Source organism: Salmo trutta, chromosome 40, assembly GCF_901001165.1.
Source record: "Salmo trutta chromosome 40, fSalTru1.1, whole genome shotgun sequence".
NCBI classification, from domain to species: Eukaryota; Metazoa; Chordata; class Actinopteri; order Salmoniformes; family Salmonidae; genus Salmo; species Salmo trutta.
In genome coordinates this window covers 20,607,826-20,628,223 of record NC_042996.1, presented here as the reverse complement: position 1 = coordinate 20,628,223, position 20,398 = coordinate 20,607,826, and the positions used below count along the sequence as shown (strand labels likewise).

The following is a 20,398-nucleotide window of genomic DNA, read 5'->3' as shown; positions in this document are numbered from 1 at the left end:
CTGTAAAGGACTTCCCTAAGACGAGCAGATAAAAGAACTGCGAATGGTCCGTGAGTCACCTTATCTAAACCCAGTGATATACTGCAGTTGAAAGTGAAGGCTTTACTAAAGCCACCAGAAGAGAAGCGGGATAAATAGAATTTCATAAGGGAAGAAACAGGGAAGAGATGCATCGAGACAATGTCAGGTGGTTTGTAGGTGTTTTTCTAACTTGCTCCCAGCGGTGTATTTTATGTGGTGTATAAGTTCACCTCACAGGTTGCTGGCAAGCTGTAAACTATTATGCTCGCTCCATAGACAAGATTTCCTTGTATTTGCACGGAATATCCATGACAGTATCTGCAGGAGGTGGGAAGTGTATGAATGTTTGTGTTTGCAGTGAACGATGGCAGGCTCGCTCTGTTTGGTGTGTTATTGCTGGCACTGTTTCACTCTCCTCCAGGGCGGATAGACAGAATAGAGCTCTCTCTCTCTCTGTCTCTGTCTCTCTCTCTCTCTCTCTCTCTCTCTCTCTCTCTCTCTTTGTCTCTCTCTCTCTCTCTCTCTCGCTCTCTGTCTCTCTCTCTCTGTCTCTCTCTGTCTCTCTCTGTCTCTCTCGTCTCTCTCTGTCTCTCTCTCTCTCTCTGTCTCTCTCTGTCTCTGTCTCTCTCTCTGTCTCTCTCTGTCTCTCTCTCTCTCTCTCTCTCTGTCTCTCTCTCTCTCTCTCTCTCTCTCTCTCTCCACTGATGGGCTGAGCAGACCCATGTTTTGTCTCTCTCCCGAGCTGGAAAAATAAGTGTGAGGTTACACAATGGAGCAGGATTCCATATTTTCTCCCCCCTTTCCCCTATAAGTGCACATCTTCCTGGGGTAGCAATGCCTGAATTCGTCTTCCAATTCACTGGGGATGGGCTGAGCTATGCCGGCTCTGTTTACAGTGGCAGAAAGTTAATATACATTTTCATCAGAGGGAGAAGTTTACACATATGATTCTATTTGTCCTTCGTTATTAGCACCTGAGTCTGGGGCTGGGGGGGCATCATTGTCTACAGGCGCAGGCCAAATAGATGCAAGGGGAAGGCAAATAAGCACACCCTGAAATCATTTCCATTGTTTGTGTGTTACAATCCCTTGCCCTGCGATTCTTAATCTAGAGGATCAATAAACACGGAGAGAAATGGAGGAGAGAGAAGGAAGGGAAGAAAGAAATTGATTGTGAGATTGATGTGTGTAAAATGAAAGGAATTCTTAGAGCGAGAATCACTGAGTAAGAGAGAGGGAGAGGAAGAAACAGACGTAGAAAGAGAGTGTGGAACGGACATAGAGAGAGAGACTTTAGTTGTGTTGGTAGTGAGTCGTGGCCCCAGACGGAGGAAGCAGAGCAGACCAGAGCAGCACACAGAAGACCATTGTTCCGCTGGTTAGCTCTCCTCTCTGTCCTGTAGCTGAAGCAGATTCTCGACGGACTGCTCCCTCTCTCCCTCGCTCCCTCCACCTTTGCAGACTCTGTTGATTTATTGAGGCATACATAAAAATGCTCATTACTCCCACATCCTCTCCCTCTCCTCTACTGCTCAGGAGTGTGTGTGTGTGTGTGTGGGGGGGGGGGGGGGGTCCGGTGTGTCCCTATATCATCAACAACCATAGAAAAACACTACCCTCTGATTCCACAGCTATTTTTTCCCAGTATGAGATAATGGCATGATTTATCTGTGTGAACTCTCTCTCCCCCTCCCTCCCGATGCTGATTCACCAACTCACTGACTTTTTGTTTACCTCTTGTTTGTCGGGCCTTAGTTGAGCTCTCCGCTCCATGCTTCTGTGTACTCCGACCCTGCTACAATTTGTTTCTGTAACTCCAGTCTAACAGTGTCGTTATTTTCCAGTAATGGTTTATTTTCTGAGGAGCCAGTCAAGCAGAGTGCAGGCGAATCCCCCTGTATTGTGTTGGGATGGCTTTGTGGAGCTGGGGGTGATAAGGGAAACACTGCCAGGTATTGTTGAAGCCACTGGTGCATTACTGTTCTGGATGACCTTTTATGAAAGGGATACCAATCTTTCTACTCCTGCTATTAAGTCACTTCAGTTAGGGGAATCAATAGGAGGGTACACCAGACAACCAGACAGAGGCTTTGGTCCTGTGTCAGACTAATTGGACGATTTTGGGGTACAGAATACACCACACACTTTGTATGCAGATGTCATTCATGCATCTTTTTTACTGTTTGATCCAGTGAAAGACTTCAACAAGATTCCAATTCCATCGCTCCCAACGATCCCAGGTCACACTTTGCTTGTTTTCATGAAAGTCCATCCACTTCTGCATTCATGAATTGTGTAGAATGTTTTATCCCCCTCTTCATGCCACCAGCCCCTCCAAGGAAGCCTCTGTTCTATCCTGAATCCACTTACATAACGCAATGTGGTGTCAATATGTTGCTGTGTAGTGCCAGGTCCTCCTATGCTATCTCCTGCAGCCGTACCGCCAGCAGGCCACAGTCCAATCAGCCCCTGTTTGTTTGTTCAGCTTAAACTGTTTGTGCCTTGTTTTCCATGGCATGCGACTCCCCTCTCTCCCCTGGCTTGATAAAGTGTTGCACCCGTCTTTTTTTCTCCTCCTCCTCGGTCTGTTTTCTCCGGGGCGGGTTGTGTTGTGTTCCCCGGTAGCAGTGAAGGGAGGGTAAGTGAAGATAAGCCCAGTGTCTGGTCTCTAGTCGGACAAGTCTGCCATGTCAACAGGCCCGGAGATGTTCTGGATGACAGAGTCTTGTTGAACAGCAGCCCTCTGCTCCGCACAGAGGCTGGGGCCTACCGCTAAAACACACACAGACACACACACACACACACACACACACACACACACACACACACACACACACACACTAAGGGAGTAGCATCATATAAGTACCCTACACTCTTTAATGACTAGAACTTCCACCACCTGTGCAGTTCAGGAAGTGACATACCCAATCCAAACACTATGTCACGGTTCCTTTCGATATACCATAATTCTGATTTCAGGGTTTATTTCATACTGTCACTAGAAAACGTATTGGAACGAGTGGCATTCCTTCAGATGACTTATTTCTCCCTGGCCATAACCCAACACTCAGCCACCATAAGCAATCTGTGGATTTGTAACGGTGTGGCCAGTCACGGCGAGCTGCTAATGTATTTCATGCTTGTTTAAGATGTTGGAATGCCCCCCTCACAAAGGTGCATTGTGATGTGTTCCTTATTACCTCTCTGCATTAAGTCTAAACACAGGCTGTGGACTGAGGGGGGGAGGGGGGTATGGCTGACATATGTTTCTTTAGACTGTCTCTCTCCTCTCTGCACGCCTATTCATGTAGCAGGGGGGAGTGCCTGTGTAAACATTCTTGTTTCTCCCTCCGTTTCGCATAATAGTTGCCTGAATTCATTTCTCCTGACCTGGCTATCTGAAACCAATTACACCATATCCATTTGGGCTGAATCTTATTTTCCTAAGGATCCCTGAGTCCACAGTCGGTGGAGCCGTGGCCTTTTGTGTGTGTGTGTGTGTGCGTGTGTGTGTGTGTGTCTTTGTGTTTATTTTTTTTGTCTTCTATCCTCGGCGATGGATATCAACATCAAATATGCCGTTCTGAGTGCCTGGTTATTTATGTTAGAGCCAGAGCTCTTTCGCAGGCCCCTTTACAGCCGTCTCAAGAATGCGCGACATTGTTCTGTTTATACAGTGTGTGCATTAACAGACAGGAGATGTCATTTTCCGTGCATAGCAACCCAGGTTAAATAGGCGGACTGCTCTGTATGTTTTGTCTGCGCGCCGCACGGCTCTTCAGCAAAAACTTTTGATGACTTTTCTTGACATGCCTCTGCTTTGTATAGTCAGGCGGAGAAGAGAGGGGGAGAGAGCTCTGTGTGTGCGGAGTTAGGCCAAGTCTATAATCGACGCTGAAAATGGATGGCTGCTTTCCCCAGTAATGACTGAATATTCAGAAATACTGACAGAAAGGGAAACGTAACCTCGGCTACACCGATGACGTTTCTGTCGGTTTAAGGCGTCACAAGCGCGAGCGAGGCTGTGTTGATACGGAGTGCGTGGAAAAAGTACAATTCTAGATTGTGACCAGAGTTCACCTCTAATAAGCTTGAATAGACCGAAGCTGTACACTCCCAGTCGCATCGCTGTCAGGGCCGATATCGGACACACCGTTAAAATGGCTCATTCCCTGTCCTGTGCTCCTCCTCTTTACCTTCCTCTTTACTTCTTGTGTTGTATTGAGTTGACTTTCTTGTCTTTGTTTCTACAGTTCAACAGAAACAGTCAAGTATTGATTCCAAGGACAGAGAAACATTTCCCTCCTGCTGCAATTGTTGTGCTGCATCCCATCAGCCATTTATTTAGCCTTCCTAGCCTGCCTGATTCACACTACAGGGGCAAAACCAAACCCAAGCCACTCGGTATGGTTCTGTTTGGTACTGTATTGTGAATCGGGCATCAGTGCCGGACTTGAGTGGGTTTCGGAAAGTAGCCCAATTCGCTGTCAAAATTAGATTCATTGGGGCCACATTTTAATACTGCCACTGATTTCTTGGAAGTCTCGATGCCGGGAAAGTTGTTTTGTTTTCACATTTGCTCCGTCACACAAACACAAACATAATATCAAATCTGAACTCCATTTTGTAATTTCTCCTCGTTCGGAAAGCCCAAACAAAGCATAGAAAGACTGACAGACGGTATCAGATTTTGTACTGCCAGCCCTGGTAGATGTTGGTGATTTTTTTCTCCCTCCCCTTCTGTCTCTGAGTGTCTTGTGAAGTTTAAGGCCATGGCTCACCTCACTGGTGGGTTTCAGCTGAGACTGAGACTGAATCTGAGGCTCGTCTTTCTGAGGTAGACAGATCAATGCAAGTTAGAACCCAGCGCCACTGCATTGTGTTTGTTTACTTTGGTTCAGAAACGTCTGGGCTCCTGTGAGCCTCCAGCAGACAGACTGTGGCAGCCCTCCCCAGTCCCCAGCCCCCTTGCTCTGTCTTTTCATAATTGATCAGGGGGGTGGCTGCTAGTCCCAGGGGTTAAGACGTGGCAACCCTCTCTCCCTCTCTCTATCTCCCTCCATCTCACTCTTGTCCCTCTCTCTTCTCGCTCGCTCATCTCTCTCTCGCTCTCTCCCTCTCTCGTCTCCCTCTCTCCCTCTCTCTTCTTCCCCCTGTTGCTCAGCATCTCAATGTACTAGTTCAAACATTGTTCACACCAGCTGGCAGGTGCAGTGCCATATGCACATCCTGTCAAAGCAGCTGTTGTCATGGATAACTGGCAAGCACCAGGAAAATAAAAATAGGCCCCGTGATTCTCAGGGAGGAAGAAGTGGTCACGCTCTCCGTCTAAAGGAGAGGTGTTTTTTCCTCTTATTCCTCTTATCCTTCTCCTTCACTCGAAAATAAACACCTGTGAAAGTGTTGTGCGGTTTTTGTGTTTTTAACTGGGTGCTTCTGGTTGTTGTTTTTGCTACAGTATGCTGCTGCCAGCTGCTCTGAATGGTCTTTCTGACATATTGACTTTCATCAGTTGTAGCCTTGAAGCAGAGGTAGGTAGCCATTGGTACCTATGAGTTTTGTACTTGTCAGACACGGAGTACATGGCATGGGCTTCGGCTTCATCTTCTCATCTCACCCTGAACGCGTCTGGGAAATCAAGCCTGTCTCTAAATCTATCAGTCGTGTCTAGATGTTGATGATAGATGTTTTAACATTTTTATCATTCTTTCTGCCATATGTAAACAGCATGTTAGCCAATTTCATCTGACAGGGAGGAGGGCTTTTTTCCCTCTCTCTCTGCCTCTTTTTCTCTCTCGCTCTCTTCATCTTACTCTCTCTCTCCTCTCCTCTCTCTCTCATCTCATTCCTCTCTCCTCTCTCTCTCTCATCTCTCTCCTCTCTCTCTCTCCTCTCTCTCTCTCTCTCTCTCTCTCCCTTCATGTGCATAAGCAGCGTTAATGCATATGTGTAAACCTGGCTTCCTAGTTAATTCACTCCAAAGGTAATCTGATGTTGATTTTGTCAACTTTAATTACGGGTTGTAGGAACACTCCACATCGCCTGCCTCTACTTCAAATTGATATTATGAATATGCAAATAGCCTAGTAATTTGCCGAGAAGTGGGTATTTCAGTTGAGCACAACACTAGACAGGTCATTCTACGGACGCTCCGCCTTGCTTTTTTTTCTCCAACCTTCCTCTTCAAGGGTGCTTTAGACAAACTGTATTTATCCTTGATCATGGCTCTGTGTGAATTAGCACAAAAATGGATCTCGGCGTATTATAAGCCATGTCAGAGAGTGGTCGCCGAAAATATTGGATAATATTCTTGACAGATTTCGGCTAGTTTAATAGCTTTCTTAATATTTTCAATGTTCTGCTTGGTTGTCATCCCAAAGAAATCTATTGTTTAGCTTTTTTCTCTTTGTCTCTCTCTTCTGGTCCCCCCCCTCTCTATCTACTCCCCTCTCTATCTCTCCCTGCTCTCTCTCTCTCTCTACCCCTGTTCTCTCATCTCTCTCTCTATCCGTGTTCTCTTCTCTCTCTCTCTCCAGGCCCTACAAGCAGCGAGACAATTACTCTTACAACAGCCAGGCAGTGGCCTGAAATCTCCAAGAACAACGACAAACAGCGTCCACTGCAGGTGAGCAGCATGGTCACTAATCTCTCAAATCCATCCATAATACATGCTGTCTCAGAAAGAAGATTTCTTCTGCTCCACAAGTGTGTTTGATTTGGCAATGCAATTCTGGAACCTGTCATTGGAATTCGCAAAACCTGAGACAACCTGTCCTCAAAGCAAAGCAAGCTGTTTTATACACAAAGAACAATCGACCTTTGCCTGCCTCTGTTTTTCCAACTTTCGATGGTCAAGTCTCCACACATGGTCTTATTTCCTATCTTTCATTAGATGTTATAGAATTAGGTCGGGGTTAAAGACGAGAAGGTATTATGACGTATTCTTTCTTTATGTCAAGATAAAGGTTATTGTATGGAATGAAACACAACGATATCTGCAAGTCAAAGAAGTAGGAAGTGAAACATCAATGATCTCAACACTTTTCTCCAATTGAACCATAGTATTGCAACGCCACCAGATCCGGAGGTGACTATTTGCACAACACGTCAGATTGAATACAAGGGGTTGTTAAAGGCAGCTCATTTGCCTTATTGATTCATAGCTACTGTCTATTTCTGTTTGTCAGTAATTTGGATAAAAGGTCACAGTCATACTGCATCATCTGCTCTTTTCTTCCTTCACTCCTCCTCCTATTCCCTCGTTTATTCCTGTTGATTCCTTCTCTCCATCCACAGTCACACAGGATCTATCATTCTGCTCATTTAGTCAATAATAAGACAGTTATTTGCTTTGCTAGCTTCACAATTATGTAAGCCCCTTGACATCTGCGACTGCTTCTCAAGCTTTCGTTTTTTTTGGGGGGGGGGGGGGTAAAATTGAAGTGTGAGAGTGTGTGCCCTCCACTCAGCTAATAAGTGCTATCAAGGAGCACTGGTTTACCTCATTACTACCCCTGTGCATTTAATGAGAGATGGGGGGGAAAATTTGGTGTTAACCTCATCGTTAATATTTTTCACAGTGTCTAACAATGGCGACACCTTCAATTGGAGTCACACCCCTGTGTACCTCATTACACGGTGGCGAAAATATAAGGTTCAAGCAATGTGCCGCCCGTCGTCACACTCTCTCTTTCATTTAATCATTTCAAATCGAGAAAATGTGTCTGTGTCGAGAAGTGTTAATATTATCAGGCATATTCATTCATGGATCATTTTTCTTTTGTGTTTCGTGCAAAGAAATTTGCATTGCTGGGAGTTTGAAGATATTCATTGTTTATCATACATTCTCTATTTCTATACAGTATTGTTAGGTCCATAGCATTTCACCAGTTTGGGTGTACTGCATACAGAAAATAATGGGTTTCACAACCCAGTGAGTGATCTGCAAATTGCTGTACTTGTGCAATACTTGTGAGGAGTGGGGAATAGTATTGGATGGGGGTAAGTCTCTGTGATAGCACTAACGCTGGTCTATGACTGATCCACGGGCTCTAATAACAGCAGAGAATGGTAAATATTGAATATTTACATTTGCTTACTCCCATCCTCCTCATGTTAGCAATATGAATCAATATGAATCGGGGGCCGTGTGAGCAGCGTGTAGTGACTTTAGTTAATCCAGCTGTTGATCCGTCCTTTATTGACGTCTTCACCTCTTTGTTTTAATGTCCAGACTGAAGTCTTTGTAGAGAGGTAGTAGCACAGCCCATGGTGTTCAGGTGTATATCAACTCAACGCCACTAGGTTGCTTTGGTTTTGTCACTTTAGCTGTATGATTTTATTTCTGAATCCACCATTTTGACTTGTCTTTCTATTGTTAATATTTGATATTTTATCATTTAAAACGCACACTCACTCAATAATGTAACTATTCAGGGCCCACATCGCCCAAGAGATTCGTAATGACACTGCCAAAGGTTCATATGGAACACTTTATGGACGGTATCGCCTATCTTCCTGTTGAGTTTACCCAACAATCTTTATTTACCTGGATTACAAGGCCGGAAAAGCTCCAGAACTCCCACGCTTCAATAGTACCTGTCTGGATTGAGTCACTAGCAAAACTAACTGCATGTGTTCCTCTGCAGGTATCAGAGAAATTGATCCCCTTGTCTTATTAAAGCAGCTAGGAAACATGGAATGGATTAATATTAGTGTGACAGGCCCTGCTTACTGCTTATACGCTTCTAAGTCACTGATAAATCCCGGCATTTTCCGGTATTTAAGAGCAGGGAAGACGATACACTGTAGATTATTAGTACACAAGCATATAAACGCATCAGCTTGCAATTTTAATGTACTTGTATTCGCGGCTAAAGGCTCTCGCCTGACTAATTCTATCCGGAGGTTTCATCGCGGTGTTGACGCGGCGGCACAAGCTGCTTTTTTCCACATTTGCGTAATGTGACAGGTCTATCATTACCCGGTAAGCCATGGGAGCGCTCAATAACACCTATTTCTCCCAGTAAATCCCCTCGCCTTCGCCATGCTGCTTACAAGGATTTCCCAAGGCACACAACACACTCTCGTCTCTTTTCTACTCCTCTACTCTCCCTCTCACTGTGGCAATATCTATTTCCCTGAACGCATTTTATACACTGACATTTAGAATACAATTAAAGAGACGGGCAAGATGACGAATAGGGAAGGGAGGATTACCGAGGCCTTTGCAATCTGACAATGGTTCTCCCGAACCAAGTCAACATCTCAAGTTGTCAGACGCCGTCAATGAGGCCCTTGTTAGTTTGTTTGTTTTCTATTGTCTGAGGCTGATTCCCTCCTGCCTTGATGTGGGCTAGGCCCTTGCTGCCTTAGCAATTCACCTGTGATGTATGTGCATATAACACACTGGGTACACCACAAAGCCTGGCACGGTGACACATGTGTAGCGTGTGCGTTGAATAACGATGGCGCCACGCCGTGTGGGAGGCACGTTAGGTGTTCGGGGAAGGGTTGAGTAAACAGCTGTATCTGGACTGGATCAGCGGGTACGTGTCGTGAGCGAGGGGCTGCCATGGCGATAGGGTATGTCTCGTTGATGACAGCGTTGTATACAGCATAAAAGAAGGTGGGGTGTGATCCTCTGACCTCCTCTGAAGACCGTTGGAAAGGGTTGCCCAAGCCCAACACACACACACACACACACAACACACACGCAGTGCGAGAGGGGCATTAACGAGGGTGATCGCACAACGCTGTAGATGAACAAAGGAGGTCTTCACTCTGTGTGTCAAAGACACCCCGTGGAGGAGTAGCTAGCTAGACCTCCATTCCTCTTCACATTATGCAACCCAGACAAAAGATCCGTGCCATAGGTTAATATTGGATTTGCCCCTCAGCTCTATTAGCATAGAAGACATAGCAGACTCCCCAGCCCCTCCTCGTTGACTTTCCCTGACTCTCTAGTAGCTAATGGTTAACCATCAGCCATGCAAAACCTGAGGCCGTGACAGGTGTTTAGAAAAGCAGTTTCTCTTGTATACAACGTTTTAAGGAGTGCGTCAACCAGACTATATCCTGTTTTTAAGGCAGTTTAACAGTAATGACACCAAGTACCATGCCACCAAATTCACCTTGAATGTATATACAGTACAGTGGTTGAACTCTGAACCGTGTAAATGACTGACTGTTCCAGGTTGGCTGTTGGTTGGTTTATGGATGAGAGGAGCTGTATTATAAATATCATGTTGGTTCTTGCCTTTCTTAGTGGTTTAGTGACTCCAGATCTGCCTCCCAATCAGACTGTGGGCACCGGCCATCCTGTGGGCGTCACTGCTTTAAAGGTCGCCGCCATACATCTCATCACATTAAAAATATCCCTACGCCACTTTCCTTAACATTCATCTGACTATAGCCCCCCATCCGGAACGCAGAACTCTGAGAAAAGGCTACAGAGATAAAGGCTAATTAATACATTTACATGTATTAATATCTGCTCTGCATTCCCCCTGGTAGGGGTAGGATCTCAAAATAGGAGAGAAAAAATGATCACAGCAGAAAAACATTTTGTTATTATTCATGAAGAAACCTTCTGTTGACTTTTGGAGAAGGAGGAGAAAAAAAAAGTGTCAGCACATTTTGGCTCGAACACCCTCGGTGACTGCATGCTTTTGTAACAAGAAAACAATATTTTATTCTCTTTCCTCCCCCCATCTGTGTTAGTTACACAGACCTACAGGACAAGACTGCTAATTCTGAGGACAGAGGAGGTTCATCATTGTGATGCAAAGAAGTTGAAATATAACCCCGAGGCAAGCGGCAGCGTAGAAAAACATGAAGAAAGTGCTACACCCCCCAGACCTTTGATGTAGCAGCAACACATTTACCTTCTGACAGAAGATGCATGGAAGCAATAAGCGAGTTATACCCAGACCCTTACACATGCGATCTGATTATTCTGGCCCGGGTGTTAATTGGATACTAACTCGCAGATCTGGCACGAGTAGCAGACCAGGTGTTGGGAAGCCTTTCCAAGTGATGAACTATAATTCACTGAGCTCCTTGAAGCACTGTAATTTAGCGCGTGTCATTTGATGAAGCGGCTGATCCAGCGGTCTCTGTAGTACCTGGAACATCACAAGGCAGACTGGCTGTTCCCTTCAAGAGTACCAGCAACTATAGCACACACCAAGAGACCTGGCAGGAGACCCGTTCGGAAATATCAACTGGGAAAGACAGTACGGAGAGCTATTGTGATAATACAGTGTGTCTGCTCCTCTCCACTAGCCACTGGAGGCTATAAACACTATTACAGACACTGTTGTAGTGACATAGTACTGTTACGCAGTACATGTCCTCAGCTTTATAAATGAAAAGGGTATCAGGATTATCTACCCAGAGATAGATATGTTTTGAAGGACTACTGCATCTACCATAAACCCACATCTATTTTATTAGAGGACTTCATGCAATTGGTGTCTTTATGTTTTGATAGATTGCATGTCGCATACTGTGCTGATTTGGGAGAAAGAAAATTATAATCTACTTAGCTCTGGTCCTGACAATCTGGAGTATTGATCTCCTAATCCGAAGTGTGTGTGTGTGTGTGTGTGTGGTGTGTGTGTGTGTGTGTGTGTGTGTGTGTGTGTGTGTGTGTGTGTGTGTGTGTGTGTGTGTGTGTGTGTGTACATTACATTATGTATTACACTTTGCCCACTTCTCTGAGAAGTTCTGAAAAGTAAGCAAAGCTTGCAGGGAGGGAAGGAGGCCTGGTAGGAAGCCTTGGTGGTCTGGCCATGGTAAGTAGCCCCCTATCAATAAGAGCCTGGCCACCATTGGGCAGTAATTGGTTAGTAAATGAGCAGTGTCAGCTGAAAGGGACTGGAGGGGTCAGAAGTTCAGCAGCTCAGAGGGTCTGTAGTTTGGGGCCCTTGGCCCCTGGGGAGCCCGGGATTGAGATGAATTAGAGGGGGACACTGGAGGAATCCATCCTCTCTCTCTCTCTCTCTTTCCTCTCTCTATCCCTCTCTCTTCTCTGGGATAAAATGGGTCTAACAACTTAATTAACACTGAAGCTTGTCTCTGCCAAGCAGCTCAAGTAATTATCACCTGACGCCCCCTCCATTTCTCATTTATTTATCTAAACAGTATCTGTGGCTGCTCTGAGACCATTTAGCTAGTGCTGAAGCGGCCCTTACGTTATTCACTCCATTCACCACCCCATCTCCGGCCCTGTTTATGCTCAGTTCCCACATCTAATTGGGAAACTTCCCCCACTTATTACCGCTAGTGAATTCTAGGGAAATTGAGAGAAATTCATGTCTTTTTTTCAGCCCTTAATTGTTTAAGTTTTTAACTCTGATACTGTGGGATATCTTTAGGTGATTTGATTTGGTCATAAATCCATTGTAGCAGAAGAGAAGCCCAAGTGGGTAGAATCGCTGAAGGTGCATTCATCTGCCCATTGGTCCGGTTCGATGCAGAGAACCACCGAACGGTGGTGTTGGTTTTTATATCGCACAATTCTCAGTCAAATCAAACAAAATACGAGGCCTCTCACCGGGAAATAAACCGCAACTGCTGCCTTGGCGTCTAGAGCGTACCTGATCACTTCTCTCGGGAGAAGAAGAGTTGACCTTTTGCAGCCGTGAAAGGCTTGTTCTTCTCTGGCTCGGTGTGTGACGAGCGAGACAGAGCACCTTAATGATGTGCTTGTTCTTGTGAGGGGCAGCCAATGTTTTCTCATCAGGATCCAATTTAAAGGTCCTTTGTTCTGCACTAAGACCTTGGAGCTAAGCAGCAAACCGCACGGCCTCCAAAGTTCAAGTGATAGCCATCGTCTTTTCCTATATGCCTTCCTCTGCTTTCTTAAGGCAAAGGGAAATAAACAAATAGGGGAAGCAAACAGAGAGCGCCCAAGACTGCTTTGATTGCATGCTGTTGTGTTTTTTGTTAGAATCCTGTTACACCTACATACCAATGATATGATGTTGTTACTTTTGCGATGGATTTGGAGTAGACCATTTGGGAACAATTTACAACATATAAAAGAATTAGAAAACATCCATTTCTGTTATTTTACCGTCCTCCCCCGGTTACCATCCTCAACTGTAGCTATTTTCAAATGATTTAGAAATCCCATGAAGTTTTTGTTGTTGTTGTCATAATAGATTGGTAACGTGGTTCCTTTGGATGACAGAGGAGATAGCTAGCTAGCCTAGCTTTGTTGTATATCATGGCGGTGGGTCTGATCCTGTGCGTGAGAGGACCGTTCATTGTCTGCCCATGTTTTATGACGCGACGGTCCCTGTAAATGCTCATTAATTTTGTCCCTTCGTGCAAAATCATTTCGAGAGAAGCAATTCAGCCTCTGTTCCTTTTAATTCACTGCTCTTGTCAATCAAAGCGGCCCGGGGCCTGCGGTATCCTGCGGGAATGGGAGGTGTTATATTCGGCAATTATCATGTCATATACTCTAAAATGTAAATGAACGTGTGTAAAATTAAATGTATGGGTTGTCAGTGAAGAATAATAACCAGGAGAGCAATTACTTATCGTCTTTCATTTGGAGGCTCTGATACGTCAAGCAGAAAGCATTCAGTTAAATGCCTGGAATTAGCTTTGTGCTGGGGCTTCAACAATGAACCAAGGGCCGGGGGCCTTCCTCTCCTCCGCCTCGCCTGCCTCTCTTTTTGTTTGGGGAAGAGCGATGAATAATTAAGATGATTATCATCCATCACCTCGCGAGCTAAAAAAGCGAATGAAAGCGGGAAAGCCACTTCCCTTGACTTCATTTGTTGCCTATTTTTCAATTTTCATTTTTGAATCCCCTTGTTTTCCTTGTCAGCATGCATGGGCTTTTTCTCCTTGCTTGTTGTTCAGATACAGTATTATCCTCATCCCTGTACAACTGCTTGTTAATGCGTATATATACATATATATACCTCTTACAGAATACATGGTGTTTGGTGGTGTTGTGATTCATTATATGGTCTTGGATTGTTATGTGTTTTCCACTATTTACATGTTTACATTTAAAAACCCAGACTCACACCAAGTTCCCCATTGGTCAACCACGTTAAGCCACAAGGATCCTCATTCAAGCAGCCAATATGGGTTTAATGGAAGCATTGTCATCCTGTCCCCCACAATTCAACGGGGTGGCCCCCAGTGTAATTACAAGTCTCAGATGTATCTTAATGTTAATAACACTTGACGGTGGAAGCACGATTGCATTTAGTCACATGCAGATGTTTCATTTGTGACTTTTGTTGCTTTGTTTCGGCCTCTTTCTTTTGTTGTCCCTTAACGAAGTGCAGACAGGAGGGAGTGAGGGCTCCTGCTATAACACAACAGCCTTCACACACACCACACACACACACACACACACACACACACACACACTCGCGCCCACACACACACACAACACTCGCGCCCACACAACACGCACACACTCTCTCTCTAGACCCAAATGAACAATTGGTGGCAGGCTAGGATTTGTTTGAATATGAATGTGGTGGTGCGGTGGGGGTGGGGGTGGTGGAGGAGGCTGGGGCTGGGGATGGAGTTTTGACCTTCAGCTGTGATTTTCAGTTCATCAGGATAGTCAAGCTGGGCGATCAGGAGCGCTAATGCATAATGACTTCTAAATGAAAAAAATGTGTAGTGACCATGCAAATGTCTCAGCTAATCAAAGAGGGGAACCTGGGCTGAGGAGAGGAGAGAAGAGCAAAACAAGGACGTGTCAAGGCCTGAGAGATGGGGGGGAATTGAGGGGAGGGGGGGATACAGGGAGGAAGTGTATGGAAAGTAATCAAGCAGCTTGATTAAACAGTAGCGTCGTTAGATGTTAAGGAGACAGGAGGGTCTTATTGGCCCTTTCTGTCATGCCGTCATCGTATTACTGTCATAGCGACTATGTGCTAAACGATGTCGCAATTAGCGAGGCTATGGAATGGCCACAACTACATACTACAATATTCAGTATAGTCATATTTCTTTAAAGACGCCTGCAAGAGATAGTTAATTCATCTTATCTTAGCATACGATACTATTTGGTGCACTATTCTGCATCTGCAATGGTTGGATGTGTCATATCAGAGCCTGTGTAATAGAATATTAAAATGCCCTAAAGCCCTTGCAGTCGAATAACACTTTCAGATTATACCTGTCCCCAACAGGTGTTAGTGAAAGTTTTCAAATTCCTTTATTCAGCAGCATAGCCGAGTAAACAAACTATCCCAGCGTTTGTTTTCATTCCAGTCATTGTAAAAAAATTTAAATAATAATACCAGGCATGAAGAATTCAACAAGAAGTGATATAAACATTAAAGCTACATTCCCCTGTTTCTATGTGCTCATGCAGGCATCAAAGTGAGAAAGCAAAGAAAAGTTGATCTTTCTGCTTTGTTATTGATCTGTTGTGTTAGGAAGTCTCTATCTACTCTCTAATACGGCGGCAGGTAGCCTAGTGGTTAGAGCGTTGGGCCAGTAATCAAAAGGTTTGTTAGATTGAGTCCCCCAAGCTGACAAGGTAAAAATCTGTTGTTCTGCCCCTGACAAGGGCATTTAACCCACTGTTCCTAGGCCGTCATTGAAAATAAGAATTTGTTCTTATCTGACTTGCCTAGTTAAATAAAGGTTAAATCAAAATAAATAGACTTTGGCTGAGAAATATATATCTTTGTTTTGTTTTGGTGAAGTTCTCTCTAGCAGTTTTGACAGCAGCTAGTAATTGAATGATTCTTATCACCTAAAAAATGAAATATACTTTTTCAATAAATGACACGTCAGTGGAGAAAGAATTGCGAATCTGGCTGCTTTTCGTGAGAGTGAAGAAAGTGAAAAACTTCTGTGCGCTGCAGAAAGGCAGCTGGTAATTCCACGAACAGAATTGTCTACCAGCACCAACTAGCACCGATCCTCTCAGAATAAGTTTCTCTAACAATCATCTCCCTCCCTGTCTCTCCAAGGCTCTTTCTGACGTGATCTCTAACCTCAGGGTTGTCTGGGTGCTGGAATGCTGATTGGGCATACCAAGTGTCCACTTCAACTGTGTTATTTTAATCAACTTTGGAGTTGTGCATTTTCCTGCTGTTCACAATGGCCGCCACTGATAGACATGCCTAAGGCGGTTCACAGGGTTCAGCTAATTAGGGTATACGCTATTTAAATCCCTCTCTTCTCCCAGCGGGCGGACGTCAAAAATAAGGCAAGGAAACACAAAGGCCACAGCACCCATCCATCCTTCAGCACAGAGTGCCTCTCAGCACAAGGGTGACGGGAGACATGCTTTCTTCTACCTTTTGGTCCCCAGCCAGACCCTGACGCATTCTCTCTCTCCTCTTCTCTCCCCTCTCTCTCTCCTCTCTCTCTCCTCTCTCTCTCTCCTCTCCTCTCTCTCCTCTCTCTCTCTCGGTCTCTGTCCTTTCCTCCCTCTCTTTCTCTCTCTGTACCTCCGTTGCTCCCCTTTCCCTCTCTCTCTCTCTCTCTCTCTCTCTCTCTCTCTCTCTCTCTCTCTCTCTCTCTCTCGCACCCACCCTCCAGGTGCCGGTGTCAGTGGCCATGATGAGTCCCCAGGTGATCACCCCCCAGCAGATGCAGCAGATCCTCCAGCAGCAGGTCCTATCCCCTCAGCAGCTCCAGGCCCTGCTCCAACAGCAGCAGGCTGTCATGCTGCAGCAGGTACCTAACATACACACACACCGTGTAGGCAGACACAGAGAGACACGCACAGTAACACACCCACCCACACAACCACATACGCACCGAGAGACATTCACCTAGACACAGACACATAGTTACGTAGACATACACGCGCAGTTACATGCGTATGGTCACATAATGCCTGCCTCTATTGAACCGCACAAACACGCAGACACACACACACACACACACACACACACACACACACACACACACACACACACACTGCCTGTAGCACTATGCCCACCACACATAAGGTACAGTACATCCACGCCCGCTGCGCCCTTGACACAGTTATAAAGAGAGACTAGAAGTGACGCACTTTGACCACGTCACAACCAATTACCTGTATCCCCCCGTGGGTCTATTTCCTGGGAGCCCTCGGGAAAGGTAAAAGCTGTCAGGGTAGTTACTGTAGTTATGAGGAAGTCATGAAAGGGGTGGAGCGAAGGAGCTGAGTTTTTTCATCATTATCAGAGATAGACTACAGTGAGAAAATAGGGAGCGATTGTTTCATTAACTACTATCTTTAGTGGAATTTATGAATTCATTCAGTTTCAGGAAGATGTCCCATGCAGGCTAGAAACTGATTGCAATTTATATTCTTTAGAAGACTTTTTACCCTACTGTACCCTCCTCTGTCGTCAGGAGTCACTGAGAGTAGCATAGACAGCAGAGAGTCGATGTCATGTGTGATGTGTGATGAATCCGGTCCTTTGAGTGTGCTGTATTCACTTTAAAGCATTTCAGTGCCTGTCAAGACATTTGACCAAAACTGTATTCTAGTTAATATGATTGATTAATTGTGCCCCCTCCAGTACTGTGCGAGGCCATTTAAAGTCCATACGGAGAAGACATGGCGGGAGAGCGAGACTACAGTATGTGTGTCCCCTGCTAGAAAATGAATACGATTATTTATGGCACTTCCGCCGTGTGTTACTCGTAGCCAACATGTGTCGGTGTTGTCGTGGCACCTCATTTTCAAAAAATAAAATGCAAATGAATACAACATGTCAGAACCTTGGCGAATGCTCTTTTTGCTGCTCTAGTATGGAAACCGATTCCTCGTGAAGTTTACAAACACATTGCTACGGTATTATACCATATGGTCAATATAGTCTGTCTCGGTAAATCGAGGCTTTCCGCATGCCCAAAACGTCACACACCATACCAATGAAAACAAGAGAAAGAAGCATTTGCCAATGTCTATTTACATAGCCAGACGATAATATGGACATTCTCCTAGGTTACCCGGAATGTTTCTTTTGATCATCTATCTCTCTTTCTTCCCTTCCCAGCAACATCTGCAGGAGTTTTATAAGAAACAGCAGGAGCAGCTACACCTACAGCTTTTACAACAGCAGCACCCTGGAAAGCAAGCAAAAGAGGTGGGTATCTGTTTAGACCCGGAATGGCCTGGCAGTGGGAGTGGGAGGCAAGACAAGCAGGGAACAAGTCTAGATGATGTCTTGCTGGCTGTCTCACTCAGTTCATTCTTCGAGGCTAGCGGCCGTGGATTTGGGGAAACCTTCCCATGTTTATGGGATTCCACAGACCAAGCTAGCTAATCTCCAAAGCCAGTGTTCTCTAATGTGAGCTAATGGTTCTCCAGTGTTACTGGATGTGCCTGAGTGTGTGTTTGATAGACTAAGCACTGACACTTGTTATCTGCCACTGGGGAAGACTTGGGGAGAAATTACGGGACGGGGGGGAGGTTCTCGCCCTCCTTCTAAAACATGTAAATGAAGGGACGTGATGTTAAATAGCTAAAAAATCCCAGTTTGAGCCGAGAGAGAGAGAGACAGGACCGTCACAGGGTCTGCTGATTAATGAACTGCTTCTGTGGGTTTGGGCCGAGTGGCGAGCAGCAGAAAAGTTAGAGTGTGACGCGCTCATAACACGCTGACAACCCGCCAGTCTACCAGGCGAGGCTCGCAGTCTGTCACAGGGGCCGAACATCGTAGCGTGCCGCACGCTGTGCCGCACACTGCGCCGGGGCCAAATCTAAACAAAACATGGGAAGCAGTTAAATTGATCAAGAAAATGTATCACAGACACCTTTTCCCAGACACATCTCTCTCTCTCTCTCCTCTCTCCTCCCTCTCTCTCTATCCCCTCCTACCTCCCTCCATCTCTCTCTCTCTCTCTGTCTGTTCAAGCAGCCCATTATGCAGACCCTACAGGAAGCTGCTACTGACCTCCCGGAGGCTTTGTTTCTGTTTGGATTTGTGAATAGAATTTTCAGCCCTCCGTCGCCATCAAATAGGAATAGAAATTGCTCCCTTATTTCTCCAGAGACGGCGGGTCCAATCCACATGACTTGCTCCATTATGCAGTCTGTTTTCCAGTGAGCGCATCACAAGTTTTGTCTGTCCCCCCCCCCACCCCACCCCCCCAGGCTAGAAAGGAAAGGGTCTTCCACTGCAGCTTCTCTCTCTGTGAAGTGTGCCTTCCTCCACATATATCCTCAGGAGTGTCTCTCTCCACAATTCCATGGCCACCTTGGTCTTGTAATTCTTGGCAAGATTCTCCTATAATAACAAGCCTTTCCTTGAGTGTTACAATGGAATCTGACAGTAGAAAGATAGTGGGGGGAGAAAGAGAGGCAGACAGAGAGAGAGAGCGATAGAGAAAGTGAGAGAGAGAGTGATAGAGAGAGTGATAGAGAGTGATAGAGTGAGAGAGAGAGAGAGATACAGATACAGAGATACAGAAGATGTAGAGAGATGTGGAGCTAACAGAGCCAGTTGGATGATAGCTCCATGTTTCCTAATAGACCGCCAGAGATCTCATCCACAGCCCACTGTGGACTAAACTGGTAACGAAGTGATGCTCAGTTCTCGCCATGTTTACTGTTATAGAAACGTATTATACCATGGTAATACACAGTTAGCTGTCTGATCGACATCTGCAACAACACCAGAATAGTACTGTTGTGATTAAGCCACAAAGTCAGGGCTTTTTCCTCTCCTGCTTGTTTTTCTGTGGTTGCTTTGGCAGTTTTTTTTTTGGTGTTGTTGTTTGTTGTTGATGTTGTTTTGCTCGGGCTTACGCAATCGGCTGTCTGGCTGGGTCCCGTGGTAAACAAGGGTGGGGGGAGGGGGTGGGAGGGGGATAACGCTGGTGTGCTCAGTAGCTGTAAATCTCCTAGCGAGTTCCCCTCGGCCCCATAAGCTGTAATAGACCATCAGCAAATGAAGACAATTAACTATCAGCTGTGGGGGGGAAGGGATTACCCAGGGCTTAATATCATACAGAAGACTCATCTCATAGCAGTCTGGAGTGGCGAGTGCAGTCCGTCAGTCTATTAGCCCAGGTGTGCCTAGCTCTGCCTCGTTCAGCAAGAGGAGATACAGAATAGAACAGGAACTATGAAAAAGGAGGTGAGGAAAGAGAGAAAGGAAAGAGAGAGAAGAGACAGGCAGTAGTTAAGATCATGGAAGCAGCAGCATCGGCAATGGAAGCATCCTCGTCGTCAGTGTGGGCGCCCACTTTCTTGTTAATTATGTTTAATTTTGTGCTCCTCTCCTCCTCCACTCCTCCCTACCCCTGCTCATCTTCACTATAGCAACAGCAGCAGCAGCAGCATCAGCAGCAGCTTGCCACCCAGCAGCTCGTCTTCCGGCGCAACTCCTCCAGATGCAACACTCCAGCAGCAGCAGCACCTGCTCGC

The 20,398-nt window shown here is 45.6% G+C and overlaps 1 protein-coding gene and 1 long non-coding RNA gene across 2 annotated transcripts in view; both read left to right on the top strand.

The window, feature by feature from the left end:
- The window catches only part of LOC115180521 (uncharacterized), a 67,493-nt gene extending 60,875 nt beyond the window's left edge, over positions 1 to 6,618 (top strand). Inside the window, exon 5 of the long non-coding RNA XR_003873098.1 lies at positions 6,558 to 6,618. This is a non-coding gene — a long non-coding RNA (uncharacterized LOC115180521). The remainder of the gene's footprint in view (positions 1 to 6,557) is intronic.
- A 4-nt stretch (positions 6,619 to 6,622) lies between these two features.
- The window catches only part of LOC115180184 (forkhead box protein P2-like), a 14,377-nt gene continuing 601 nt past the window's right edge, over positions 6,623 to 20,398 (top strand). The window contains exons 1-5 of the mRNA XM_029742062.1: positions 6,623 to 6,646; positions 16,567 to 16,704; positions 17,544 to 17,603; positions 18,024 to 18,113; positions 20,294 to 20,392. Of these exons, the coding sequence (XP_029597922.1) occupies positions 16,585 to 16,704; positions 17,544 to 17,603; positions 18,024 to 18,113; positions 20,294 to 20,392 (369 nt within the window). The 5' untranslated portion in view covers positions 6,623 to 6,646; positions 16,567 to 16,584. The remainder of the gene's footprint in view (positions 6,647 to 16,566; positions 16,705 to 17,543; positions 17,604 to 18,023; positions 18,114 to 20,293; positions 20,393 to 20,398) is intronic.